Here is a 13368-nt window from a genome sequence, read left to right as displayed (position 1 = left end):
AAATGAACTGGGAGAAAACCCACGAAGAAGATCAAACAAAACACATTTTATTTGGACTAAAAACTTTCTTATTTCTAAAAAAAGGACCTGTGGTACATTAAGCGCAGACTTGTTCTCATTCATATGCATGAGGCCTATTCAGTGGTCATACATTCCTGCAGCGGATGCCGGCTTAACTACGTACACTCCAGCTAGCATTTCTCCTCCTGCCAGTTCCCTTCTTTCATGGCGTGCAGTTTTCACAGGCCTCCTCCTGCCCACGTTTTGTTTGGAGGCCATTGAGATGCAGCATCAGGCTCTCACACAGACACAGTGACTGACACCGGCGACGTTTGGCAGCCGGCCGCACTGAGCCGCTACCCTCCATCCCTTCCTTTCACTGCCGAAGGATAAAAGACATGAGCAAGGCCCATCACCCGAGAGCCCCCCCCCCCCCCCAACCCCCCCAACCCCCTCTCCCATTCACTGCTGTTATTCCGCCTCGATCACCCTCAGCTCCTCCGCCACCCGTTCCCATCCCGAAACCGTCCCAGGGAAATGAAGTAGCCGGAGAGAAGAGCACGGGGGGGGGGGGGGGGGGGTTTCCCACCACACTGAAGCTCGCTGTGTGACAGCATGTATGAAGCTGCCCCTCGCTAGCATTTTCAATAGATCCAGGACTCAATACAGATCTTAATTGAGGCCAGTGTAGAATATAAAGTGAACACCAGAGAGAGGCCTTGTGCAAAACTCAAAGCAATTAAGATGTACCATCATCCCGGGTCACCTGACCTCTGCCTTTTGTTCAGCGCGTCAGCAGCGTGATAAAGCATCCTGGCTCACAGCCATGGAAAACACAGCAGTCGTCAACCATTCAATGTATTATTCCCATGTCGAAGACTCTCACTGCTGCTGCTGCCGTCACATCCATCAGAGCTGGATAACTGGTTCCACAAAGAACTTCAACTACGAGCGCAATCACATAAAACAGCCAATTAAAAGCCAATTACATGCAACATCAAGAGCTTCAAGAGTGGAGTATTTATTGTGAGGTACGAGGAAATGGTTAAATAATATTCCTTTAGTCGGAAAACAAGCAGCAAACTGTTCAAAACTGCGATTGTGCCGGGTAAAACATGCACATCCGATTGGTCGGTGGAGAAGCCGTTTACATGTTGTGGTCAAATCCTCTGTCAGGGTGCTACCTTGGTTAAAAGCGAGCTCTGGTCTTTAATCTAGATTCTCGACAGCTCTCTATGGCTTTGACCTTGCTTCTCTTATTGGCCAGGATCTCAACAACAACAACACAAGCACAAGAGAGACTGAATCTGTGCTAATGCAGGCAAGTTGCTACAGGTGTCAGCGAGCAGATCCGGAAAGTCCAGTTTGAGTAAAAAGATCCGAGAGCTTGAAGGTCTTCCAGACACCACAACACTACACAGCTGTTTACCATAACATGAGACGATCACAGGAGTAACGGACTTCATCTACGGTCTTGATGATTGTGAGGCAGAAGGTCAGCCAGGGTCGGTCTGAACGCAGCCTAAGGACAGCGAGAGCGAGAGCGTTTCCCAGAGCCGTTTGCACTGGTGATTGAATCCAGCTGAGAAGGCAACGGAGCAAATGTTCTTTAAGGAATGAACCGTCTCTGCCAAAAGAGCTGTGTGATGAAAGAAGGGTCTTTCCTTCGTTTAGATATAGTAGATAAGCCTCAAAGCAGCAGATAAAATACAATTAGTTAATGATTAAGACAGTAGAGAGCCACACCTACAGGGAAACGGGAACATTGTTCAGGTGGACGGTTACAAGACGTGCGTCTCAGAAACTCAGTCAGTCAACGTGACTTTCATTACTGTGGCTCCTTTTCCTCACTGGTGCCAACAATGTCTATTTAGTTACAGTAAGGGGGAATACAAGCCCCCTCCACCTCCACCTCCATCTTTATCTCAGTTTGATTCGGTCAGACAGGAAGTCAGACAGGAAGTCCCCTTTAAGAGGATTCAAAGGTCACACAGTGTTTGCCCAAGACTGCCAAGTCACAACCTGCGTTCTTTAGTCATAGACTGTGATTATTAATAGCACTTTGAGCGGCGCAGAAAGATTAGGGCTGGACAACATCATATAATATATATATATATATATATATATATATATATATATATATATGTCACATTGTAACATTGATTATTTTTAAATGCATCAGTGGAAAAAGAAATCGCGTGTTGTTGAATTCTGGACTGGACATCAGACTAAACGCTACCAGTTGTTGTAGTTATTCTCCATGTAAGAAGGAGCTCGATCTGTCATTCAGGGCGTGATTATTCGCTCCACAAGGCTCTGAACAGGAAGACGGCTGAGCCGGCGCCCTGCAGCTAACAGCGCAAACAAACCGCAGCAGTGCTGACAGAGCGAACAGTGTTTACATCCGGGAGAACCGACGGTCGATTCCTTTTTAAAAATATGAAACTCTTAAATGTGGTCCAATAAGTTTGATGATTAATGTGGTGCGTTGTCCAGCCCTAAGAACAAGTATAGCTTTCCAAAGCACACATGAGATATACCTCTATAAATAAAATACAGCGACCTTTGGCTGCATCTTTAGACCTTTAAGCCTTCGCCAAGCAGAAAGAACCAGTGAAGCCTGGAAACAAACTCTCCTGCAACAACAGTTGGATCATTTAGTGCCCTGTCCTCTCATATGTACCGTCTTCACCCGCATAATGAAGGTCTTCTACTGGAACAAATGAAGATATTGGAGATCGTATCTATAGCGAAACATCTCAGCGTGCAAACAAAACATTAACGTGAATCGGAAAAATTTAAAGCCACAGAGAAAATTGTTTCCTCTCATTCAATTACAACTCAACAGTTACACTTCCCGGAGCCCATTACCTCAACCTCTCAGATCCTATAAAACATGCTGCAAGCTATGGAATTCACTCACACACACACACACACACACACACACACACACACACACACACACACACACACACACACACACACACACACACACACACACACACACACACACACACACACACACACACACACACACACACACACACACACCTTTTTTCATACATCTGCTGCTGTAAACACGGGGAACAATATACTGGGAATGCCTGCAATGAGGCCACCAACTAAAAAGAATGAATTATTACGGTAATAAATGAAAAAACATGTTTCTAGCATAAAGGTACGTCAATACTTGCAACTGCTTGAATCTGCAACCTCTCAAATGTTTTGAAATCTCAAACAACGATTTCCGTTCGCTCTCAGTTTTGCTACAAGTGTCGCTCTGAATGTGCTGGAAATAAATTTGAACTCTGGCAGAACCAGCCGGGGACTTTTCCGTCCTGTATCGTGGTTAATTTTCAATTCACCGACACAAACTAGTACTTTGTTAGTTGAAAAAAGCTCCATAGAAAGGCGCCTATGTATTTGTACGTGTTGATAATACTACTACAGGCAAAGTTATGAACCTACAGCAGTGACGTTATTCACATAAAATAAAGAACAGAACTGTATATTTTTCCAGGACTACGCTGTAGCCTGAACAGCCCACAGGTCAGAATTATAAACGCAGTGCGTCTGACAGGCCGCTGCTCTCAAAAGATCATTTAGTAAAATGATGTCATGGAAAATCTGGTTCATTCAAAAAACAGTCATCCTGAAGATGACAAACACAGTTAATCACCTCTTAAAGGGATAGTTCGGAAGTGCGGTTGTATGAGGTAGCCGCAGCAAAACAGATTTAAGACACCTAAAAAAACAATGTATCCGTTTGTTTACGCTATATTTAGAATATATTCACAGCTTTACCGTGCCGTCAAATAGCCCTTTCCACCTGGGAACTGAAGCCGACACCAGACTCCTTTGACAAAAACAGTAGTTTTCCCTCGTAGAACACAGGAGGGACCGGTCTACCACTTATAGGTGTCTAAAACACGTTTTGTTGCAGCACTACTTTTTCCGAGGCTACAAGATGCATAACACTTTGACGATGTGGAGGTGAGTTGGAGAGGGGAGCGTGGACGGGGGGAGGACTCACCGTGTCGCCAATCTTCAAGTCGGCGCACTTCCTGAGGCCCGGCAGCGGGTTTCCATCCTGGCAGGTGGCGGTGAAGGACAGGCTGATGTCCTCTGGGTGATCCCACACTGACAGCTCCACTTTAGAGCGGATGTTCTGAGGAGGACACACCCGGGAACACACGGAGGTTGTTGGTACAAGTTAGTGACTCAAGGTTTTAAAAAAAAAAGTTCTAGCAGTTGCCATCGTGCACCGTAACATTTTCCAACGAGGCCTTCCACGCAGACATGGATAATGAAACCACCTCAAGTTTATCTTTTCAGGCCTGTAACTCTGGTTGAGCAACAGCGCGGAAAAGAGTGAAACATGGGGAATGCGTTGCCTCGGTTAGGCACATTTTTATAGTTAATCTTACTAAAACCACAAGCGCCGTGCAGGGAGGCAGGTCGTACGTGTGTGGGTGTGAAACAACACGGATGTTTGTGATGCCAGCTGCATGTGGCTCTGCGCAACATGTGCAGACCCAATCTGGAGTCCCTCGTGTGCATTTACTGCAACGTAACTGTGCCGAGGATAAATCAGGATCGTACTCTGTGCACATGGATGAGCACGCCCCCTAATTGGCTCTGGCTCTCTTAACAATTACAGTTGTTCTGACCCTTAACACAATCACAGCGAGGAGCAGCTTTGTGCCACACAGTCAAAACCGGAGGAGAAATGAGGTGGCTACACAACGCAACATCGCAGTGTTTGACAAAGCCCATCTAGCTAACAACCGCAGAGCGGTGGATATAATGTGGCAGCTGGAATGTTAATAAGGCCGTGAGTCAAAGCGCTTGATTCAAAGCTCACTCCCACGCGCCGAGCGTGTCAAGTCTGCGTCTTCACACAAGTTTGTGTCACGGAGGACACATCGCAAACGGGTCAAAACAAGACGCAGCTCCTCTTGACTGAGGCAGGAAAACAGTCTGTACACCCACACGGGGAAACATTTGGGGAAAGGTCGACTCCGTGCAGCTCAGTTCAAGTTTCAAAAAAACATACAAAACCAAATTGTACAAGGCAATAGGGCTGCCCCCTCTAAGTGGATTAGTGGACGAATCAATTGTTTTGGTCTGAGTCGACTAAGATTTCTTAGGTCCATTATTCATCTTTAGAAATGTTTACCAGAGATGTCTGCATAAGTGTCATTCAGCATGAAAAAACACAAGATTTAAAGTGGTGCTTTTGTGTTATTTGTGGAGAAATCCAGTGCTTCACAACCTTTGTGTTGTGACCTGTTAAAGCAAAGCTATATGGACTTCCTCTCATCCACTAATCTTTTTCTTCATTCCATCTTTAGAGGCACGGGAAGGTAGAATCACAGAAAGATGGAACGGAGGAAAGTCTGAGAAGTAAACATATGTTTGTGAAGCAGAAATGTGTTTTTTCTGGCTCCTATCCTGTCTCGCCTCAGACTCATCCTGCGACCCCTCGAGAGGGCCACGAGCCCTACATTGGGAACCACTGGTATATTCTAAATATTAGTATAATACACTAATATAGTGTGATTAAATATCACAATTTCTCAGAGCCGACATCTTAAAAAGTGCGTTGTGTTTTCTGACCAACAGCCCAAAACCCAAAGATGTTCAACGTCCAACGCATTTGAGAGCCTGATACAAAAGTGCACGGCATTTTTATTTGTTAAGTGATGAATACATGTTGATTACCTTTCTGTAATCCACTAATAATGTCTGAGAAATCTCTCAATGAAAGGAAAGTGTGCACCCATGTTCTCACGAACGATGTCACAGCAGTGGGAAGACTTTTAAGAATGTCCCTCCCTTTTCCTCCCCCTCCTCTTATCTTTCTTCTGTGTCGTTACTTGACTCTCTCTCTCTCTTTCTCTCAACACACACAAACAGGAAACCAGACACACTGACAGCTTCTCTTTACTCACATTGTAAGCTGCGATGATCAGCTGAATTACATTCTTAGAGTCCTGGTCCAGGATCTCTACTGTCGTTCCCGGTATGAGTGCTGTGAAATTCTTTGTTAGGGAAGAAATAAAGAGACAACATTAGTTACCTAATTATATGATTGATAGGAAAAGTATATATGTGTATCTTCCGGCAGGTTTTCTTTAAAAATGTGATTTTAAAAGTTTTCGACGGTCCTTGAAAGGTTCATGTGTGACGAACGAAACCAAATCAAAGAGTAATCTTCTCTCTCATTTACAATTCCGTGAACAATATCCCGTTGCACTAACCAGATACTGTAAAAAATAATAGATTCTGCGACCATCAGCGCAACTCAGAAGCCATTATTGACGAAGAGCTCAATAAAAGTTGGACTGAACTGCCGGCTGTCTACACAGAGCAGAGGACAGAGCGAGTAAGGAGAGGTTGTAAACATGTTCATATACAAGTTCATATGTTTTCTTCAATATAGGCAAGGCACTTGGAAAAATGTTGGTTGTATAGAATATATTATATCTTTTTTTTATTAGACAACAAAATTCAACTTGAGTTTATTTTCCCACGACATACGGAACAAAATACATTTCTGAGTTTTCTCTACTTCGAGCCATGATGGCTCTGGTTCCATAGAGGTGTTACGTAAGGAAAACAGAGACCAGAGTGAGTAAAATGCAACAGCAGCAAAGAAAAACACCCTGAAACCACCTGGGGTCCAGAGGGTTAACGATAAAATGGTTAAAAACAAAGTACCTTGTAAATAACGTACAGCCGTTTCGTGACCGCGAAGATGAGGAAGATGTTATTTTCAGCCAGTTTCTCCCCGAGGAGAGCCAGAGAGGGATAGTCCTGTGAAAAGAGACGACAACATACAGTTGAGTTCCCGGTCAGGAAGCTGACGGATGTTGATGCTCTTTGACCCTCAGAGTTGTGTTTACGTTGCTCTGCTGGCCCTCCGCCACCACAGTAAAGCTTGATGTGGACAAGAGCTCATCTGTATCATGTTTCAGCCTGAGAGCATTCCAGATTAAACTATGAAACGTGCTTATTTTCATTGGAGGCAATTCAGTTCCGACTGACATTTTGATTTACTCCCAGTGAATTGTATCAATTGCCAATCCAACACTCGTACCCAAAAACAGCAACGTGGAACAATGTGTCCCACGACGTGAAAGAGAAATCACTGCAACTTATTTAAGGCCGAGTTGAATGCGGTAACTTCTGCTTTCAGTGGAAAATAAACCAGAAAAACAACTTAAAAAGCTGCCCTCAGAAGCGTCTCTGCAACAAACACTGTGTGGGCAGTAAAAAGGTGTTTTGATAAAGAGTGAGTCATCGCAACCACGAGAGGTCCTCGAGCACGCAGCCATGACTGGGCACCCAAAATATTTCGCAGTTTGCTGCGGCAGAATGTCGGATGAGCCGTGGACAGACACGGAGGTGCACCCTCACTCACTCACGCACGCAGGCACGAGGAGATAATAATAAAAATGTCCTATTAAATTGGAGCACAGTGCCGTCCACATGATATGGATCCCTCTTTATAGCATTAGTCCTCTGGCATCTTCATAACTTATCATGTGAGTAAAAACCTTATTTGTATAAAAAAAACCCGCTGGCTCCTGATTAGCAGGTCTTAAAGATGGTCTTAGTGAATATGTTGGACATTAAATGTTAAATCCAGTAACATCGGCTTGGATAAGAGCCAGATTATCCATAACAGGTTCATCAGACGTACATTTTAGTCATTCTTTGGGTAAACACTGGAAATTCCAACGTCCATTCACAGCTGGGTTTTGTACGAGAAAGTACCTGAGATTGAACAACGGGAACGTGTGTTACGGTAAAAGGACATTTCAAGCTGAAGCTGCTGCTGTAAGAAATCGATATAAAATAATTCAAAATCTAACAATAGTAGCTACAAATCAATAGCACTGCTCCTCTTTATTCTCTAAAGGCTACTGTGATGCTTTATTTCTAATTTGTTGATCAAATGATCGTCTGATATACTTTGTTCGTGAGGCGAACAACAGAAAGAGCAGCTCCTCTCACCATCTTGGTGGAAGCGCTGTACTCGTGCTTGTCGTCGAGGTGACACTGTCCGTCGTGGGGCTGGACGAGGCCTCCCAGCCGGCCGTCCAGAGCCAGGTGAGGCACGTCGTCTGTGGCGAACACCAGCAGGTGGTAGGCCTCCTTCCTCCAGCCGATCTCCTCCTGTTCACAGGGTACAAACACAAGATGTGGTTTTTGTATCCTTGTTAATGTTGCAGCTATGATCTGATTCGGTAGTTAGGATTACATCAGAGGATGATTTTGGTTAGTTATTAGAGCCGGTGTGTGTGTGGAGGCATTTCAATGACAGCTGACAGAAAACAACACTTTAAGTTAACACGCGAGTAAATGGCTTTACAGTCTGGGTTCTACGGGCGTCGTAATTTAACTAAAAGCTCATTATCACTTTCCACAAAGTTGAGAGCCGCTGATCCAAACACACACACAAAACAGTGAGTGTGCAACTACAACAGCCAGAGCTTTCTACCGCAGCCTGTAATCAAAAGGAAACAACAGGCAAAAGGCAGAGTGAGCATTTGACAAACTGCTGACTCATGCATGGCACAAAAGAAACGTAACATTTCAGCAGCTGAAGAGAGGCGTTTCTGTTCATTATGCAGCCCGTACAGCACACAACAGAGCTGTGGGTGCCCCGAATCAAGAGGCCTCTCTGAAGAGAACCTACACAGAAAATAATGATGTGTGAGAACGAGCTTTGCACACAAACCGAAGAACCATTTCCTGTTGTTGAGCGAGGAAATTTATGGACAAATCATGTGTATTAAACAAGTGTTTCCCAAACTTTTCCTCTTCTGGTCTTATCTATGAATTGTGAGAAGAGAGAATTTGTGTGTAAATAAAGAACTAATTTTAAAACAATCACAATATAATAAAGGAGGATAAATCATCATTGAGTTTACCATAATAAGATCCACATATGCACACATGACAGCTAATCAACAATTTAACTCAATTCATCAATATCATGTGATGACCTTCCCGTTAAAAAGCTGACCTGACTTGCCCTCTATTTAGAAAACAGAGTCCTCCGGACGGACCCGGGCCGGCCGGGCTCACCAGCGAGGGTTTGAAACAGTGCAGCACGAGTTAATTACAAGGCAGGAGTCATTCTCTTCCTGTAGAAAACAATTAAATTGGGAGGGGGGGGGGGGGGGGGAGCAGGGATAAGACTGAGCCTGCGAGTGACTCGTCCTCATGTTTAACCAGCTGCACCAGACTGCACTTCCTGTCTATCCCCCCTGGTGCTTTTCATTAACAAGCAAATAGGCCAGACGCTTGTCACGGGGGCATCTCAGTAGCTTCCCCCCTTCCATCTGACCCAAAACGTGCACCGTCACTCAATGCAGCCAAGTCATGAGCCAAGTCCACAGAGGTAGAATGAATGAGACGCTGGTCACCTTACAAACAGCAGCCTGCAGGATGGCGTCGAATCCGCCCTCCGGCGCGTCCCGGTTGCGAGACACCATCTGCTTCTGCACCTCCTCGTTAAAGCGGTCCACTTTGTCCGTCAGCGAGAGGATGTGGCGGAAACCGAAGGTGGGGACACAGTTGGGGAACAGTTTGTATCTGTGCAGAGGGGGGGGGGGCAGGTAGGAAGAGATCCAGATAATCAGGACAATATCAAGCAAAAAGGTTTGTTTCATCTGTTTATCTATGGCATTTATTTCATATCATTCATGGGACATTTGCATCAAACCTGGGAGCATTATTTCAGACTGTTCATTTGGCTTTGAGGAACAGCTTCAAATGTGAAATCAAACATTGATCCGGTTGATCTAAATGTAGGCCGCGCTCTTGTCAGGATGAGCAATGGCAGACGTAAGCTTAGGGGTCAAAAAGCTGTCATCTATCCCTTTAAATACACACACACACACACACACACACACACACACACACACACACACCCGACCAACGCCATAACCTAGATGTGAAGTGATGCGCGATGGTGGGCGCTGAGTTAGTGCAGTGCAGTCTCACCTCCGGGGCAAACGTGGCGTGCCACAGCTTTCTAACCCTCTATCTGTTCTGCTGCTTCCAGCTCGCCCTCATCAACGAGCGGCAGGAGAGCGGTCGCTCGGCTCGCTCGCTCCGCTTTATCAAATGTGGACAATCTGTCATCCTAACTGCAGATAACTGCAGAGGATGTCTGATCATACATGATTCACGAGTGTGCAGAAATAGAACGCGTGGGTTCAGAGTAAAGTATTATTTCAGGATTTGCCTTTTTCGTCTACTGTGGCCCGTCAGAGAGCAGCTCAACCTCAGTGCAAGAAGACTTTTAATATTACTCTCAATATCATGCACAATATTACTCTATTAGGTACTGGTGTTAGTACAACTTCTTGTACACGTTTTACTTTTGTTTTTTTAATCTTCGGTTGTTGGAATTTACTTTTTCTGCTTTAGTTGATTTTTATTTATTTATTATATTTACTTCACTCTTATTGCTCTTCTATTTTGCACTGGTGTCAGTATTACTTCCTGTAAACGTAACAGTTATTACTCTACTGTTCATATATGTTTATATTTTAGTTTTTTCTTATTGTTCTGCTGCAATCTTTGATAAATCTCTGGCACAAGAATTTCCTTCTGGATTAATAATATTCGATCTTATCTCACACACAGTCTTCTTGTTGGTGGAGATACATTTAAACTGGGCTGATATATATATATATATATATATATATATATATATATATATATATATATATATATATATATAATATTAATATATTTGAATCCAAACGTCATCAAAGCAGCGCGGCACTTGACCATGCTTTACATCACCCACCCGTTGCATGGATTCTCCTGGTACTTGGGCGCTGTGTAGGAGAAGGGGGACATGTTTTTGTCCACGAAGGAGCCGAAGCCCAGCCTGAAGTTGCTGGTGAGCTTGCCCATCTCCAGGGCCAGCTTGGTGCCCAAGTTGCGGATGGTGTCCAGGTCGTCTTTCATGGAAAGCGAGAGGTCCATCAGGTAGTAGAGGTCCACCGGGTAGTCCTCCACCTGCCGCACCTGCAGCCCAAACCACGTCTGGTCTCCTGGAGGGACGGGTGGAAAGAATCCGTTCGCTGGTTTACTCACAAAAACATTTGGAAGGAAGCGTTGTATTATTTATCAGGAAACTTGGTTATCTGACGGCGTATACTGACCTGGCCGCAGGCTGACGGAGATCTTCTGAGGCATGATCTGGACTACATCGTACTGGGTCGAGCCGGACCCTTTAGAGCTCAGAGGCATGTTCTGCAGGACCGAGATGCTGCTGGTGGGGTACTCGATGAACCGCGCGTCGCAGCCTTTCCTCTGCAGGTTTTGTTTGAAGTCGCACCGCAACGTCAGAGACCGCCCCTTCCCAAACTCCTGTTCAACAAGTTTGAGTTGGTGGAACAAAACCAGACATTTGAGGACATCTTCTTTGGGCTTTGAGAGACACTTATTGACACATTCTTCACCACTTTCTAACATGCAATAGACCAAAAATAACCAACAGATTCATCAACACTAAAATGAATCTCTACCTGCAGCCCTTGTTGAAATATAATGACACATTACGTCCCCTCTGTGTGGCCGGTTCACTGTACCTGCACAGTGTATAAACCCCGACAGTAAAGCAGGTGAGTTGTACCTCTTGTGCGCACCAGGCGCAACTGGGATGAATCAGGAGGCATTCTTCACAGGACGTAGCGCTGCCACTCATACACATGTTTAGACCTGAGAAGGGAGAAGATCAGAGACAGGGTGGGACGGTCCCAGGTCTGAGGCTGAACTGGGAAAACACAACTACTAATGTATCTCCATAAGGAAAAAACAGCAATAACAAGTTATCCCATCTAACACCCACTCTGTGGAAGGTATTGATGTAGTTTTTGTTGGCGGTGTGACTGAGAGGTGTTTGTTCAGCTCAATGGAAATGAAAGCTGTATTTTGTGTTGCATTCGAGTGCACTATTATGGGATGTTTCTAGTATTTCTATTTATCTGTAAATGAGTGGGCACCTCGCAACGCACACGCAGGTCACTAAGATCAACCTCAGCCAGAGACACACTGATCTGACACAGTGAAAGTAAGAATATATCGTTTCCTCTCAGAGCCATCAAACTGCCTGTAAACAAAACAACCAAATGTTGATTCTCTCGCCTCCATGTGGCTCCAGTTTACAGTAGCTCTACACTCCTCGTGTGCGTGTGTGTGTGTGTGTATTTATGCACCAAACACTGAGCCGCTGTGTGTTGCTGTTGTTGCAAAAAATAATAATAATAAACAGTCTGAGAGCAGATAATAAAGAGAATTCATTGCAAAGCACACAAGCCTTCCTCTCGTACCTCTCGCAGTCTCCAGGAGCACGCAGCACAGAGCCGCGCGCCACATCAGCGTCCCGGGGCTCCACATGGTGCCACTCGGCGTGTTTTCACCGACGCTTTGAGAAATCCCAGATTTGTACGTGTAATCGCAGTTGACACCGGGTTTACTACTTCACCGACCAGACCTCTCATTGGATTTAGTCCCGCTGACTCGGATCACCCTCTCGGCTGCAACAGGAACAGCGCTTCTTCTCGGCTTACGCTCCGCGTGAAGGCATGTTGGTGTTTTTTAAAGTATGCAGAAGGCTCCGCGCGGTGCCGTGGATCCGCTCCTTGAGTTCCTCTGCTCGGACGCCTCTACAGACTTCCACGTCCTGACTACTTCACCCATAGCTGACACCAACTCCAAAACTTCTCCATGGATTTCATGGCACCTCTCTGTGCCGATGCGCATACAAAACCGAATCTATGGCGGGGCAAAGCGGGAGAGGAATCACCAAAAATATATATAGAATAACAGATTAATGAGTGACTTCAGCAGCGATTTTCTTTATCCAGATTTGAGTGTTGCCTTCTCGGTTTGTCCGGTTTGCGTCCCAGCTGGAATCTCCGCCCATTCCCAACGAGGGATTACGCTTAACCCTTTCGCTGCTCGGTTGAACGCTTGACGGCCGCGCAGCGCTGCGTGGCCTGCGGACACCTAGTGGTGGCTCCCAGGGGCTGGTCCAGGATCTGGCAGGGGACACGGATAGGTTTGCTGGGGGTCGACGGCAACATGACTAGCAGTTTAATTCCCTCTTTGGTTGTTAAACTGGCTGGAAATAAATAAATCAAAATCAATAAAGGCGTTACAGAGCAGTAGAGCTGAATGGTGATATGGGGGCTGGAACAGAAGGCCCCACCACCTCTACATAGAGGCACACTCATTATTTACACTCTTTGGTTTTCTTTTGTGTGTCCTGGTTTTGTCTCTTTGTAGCTCTTTTGTCTCTCTGTAGGGTTTGGCTGAAGTCACACTGTGATG

The 13368-nt window shown here is 45.3% G+C and overlaps 1 protein-coding gene across 1 annotated transcript in view; it reads right to left on the bottom strand.

Moving 5' to 3' along the window:
- The window catches only part of itgb5 (integrin, beta 5), a 39822-nt gene extending 26911 nt beyond the window's left edge, over positions 1–12911 (bottom strand). The window contains exons 1-9 of the mRNA XM_079170487.1: positions 12366–12911; positions 11669–11754; positions 11196–11403; positions 10835–11084; positions 9441–9609; positions 8023–8184; positions 6724–6819; positions 5955–6044; positions 4034–4168 (exon numbers count right to left, since the gene is read on the bottom strand). Coding sequence (XP_079026613.1) covers positions 4034–4168; positions 5955–6044; positions 6724–6819; positions 8023–8184; positions 9441–9609; positions 10835–11084; positions 11196–11403; positions 11669–11754; positions 12366–12432 — 1263 coding nt within the window. The 5' untranslated portion in view covers positions 12433–12911. The remainder of the gene's footprint in view (positions 1–4033; positions 4169–5954; positions 6045–6723; positions 6820–8022; positions 8185–9440; positions 9610–10834; positions 11085–11195; positions 11404–11668; positions 11755–12365) is intronic.
- Between the last annotated feature and the right edge of the window lie 457 nt (positions 12912–13368).

This window comes from Pholis gunnellus, assembly GCF_910591455.1.
Source record: "Pholis gunnellus genome assembly, chromosome: 12".
In the NCBI taxonomy this organism is placed as follows: Eukaryota; Metazoa; Chordata; class Actinopteri; order Perciformes; family Pholidae; genus Pholis; species Pholis gunnellus.
Note: the sequence above shows the minus strand (reverse complement) of the source record. Positions and strands in the feature narration are given on the sequence as shown.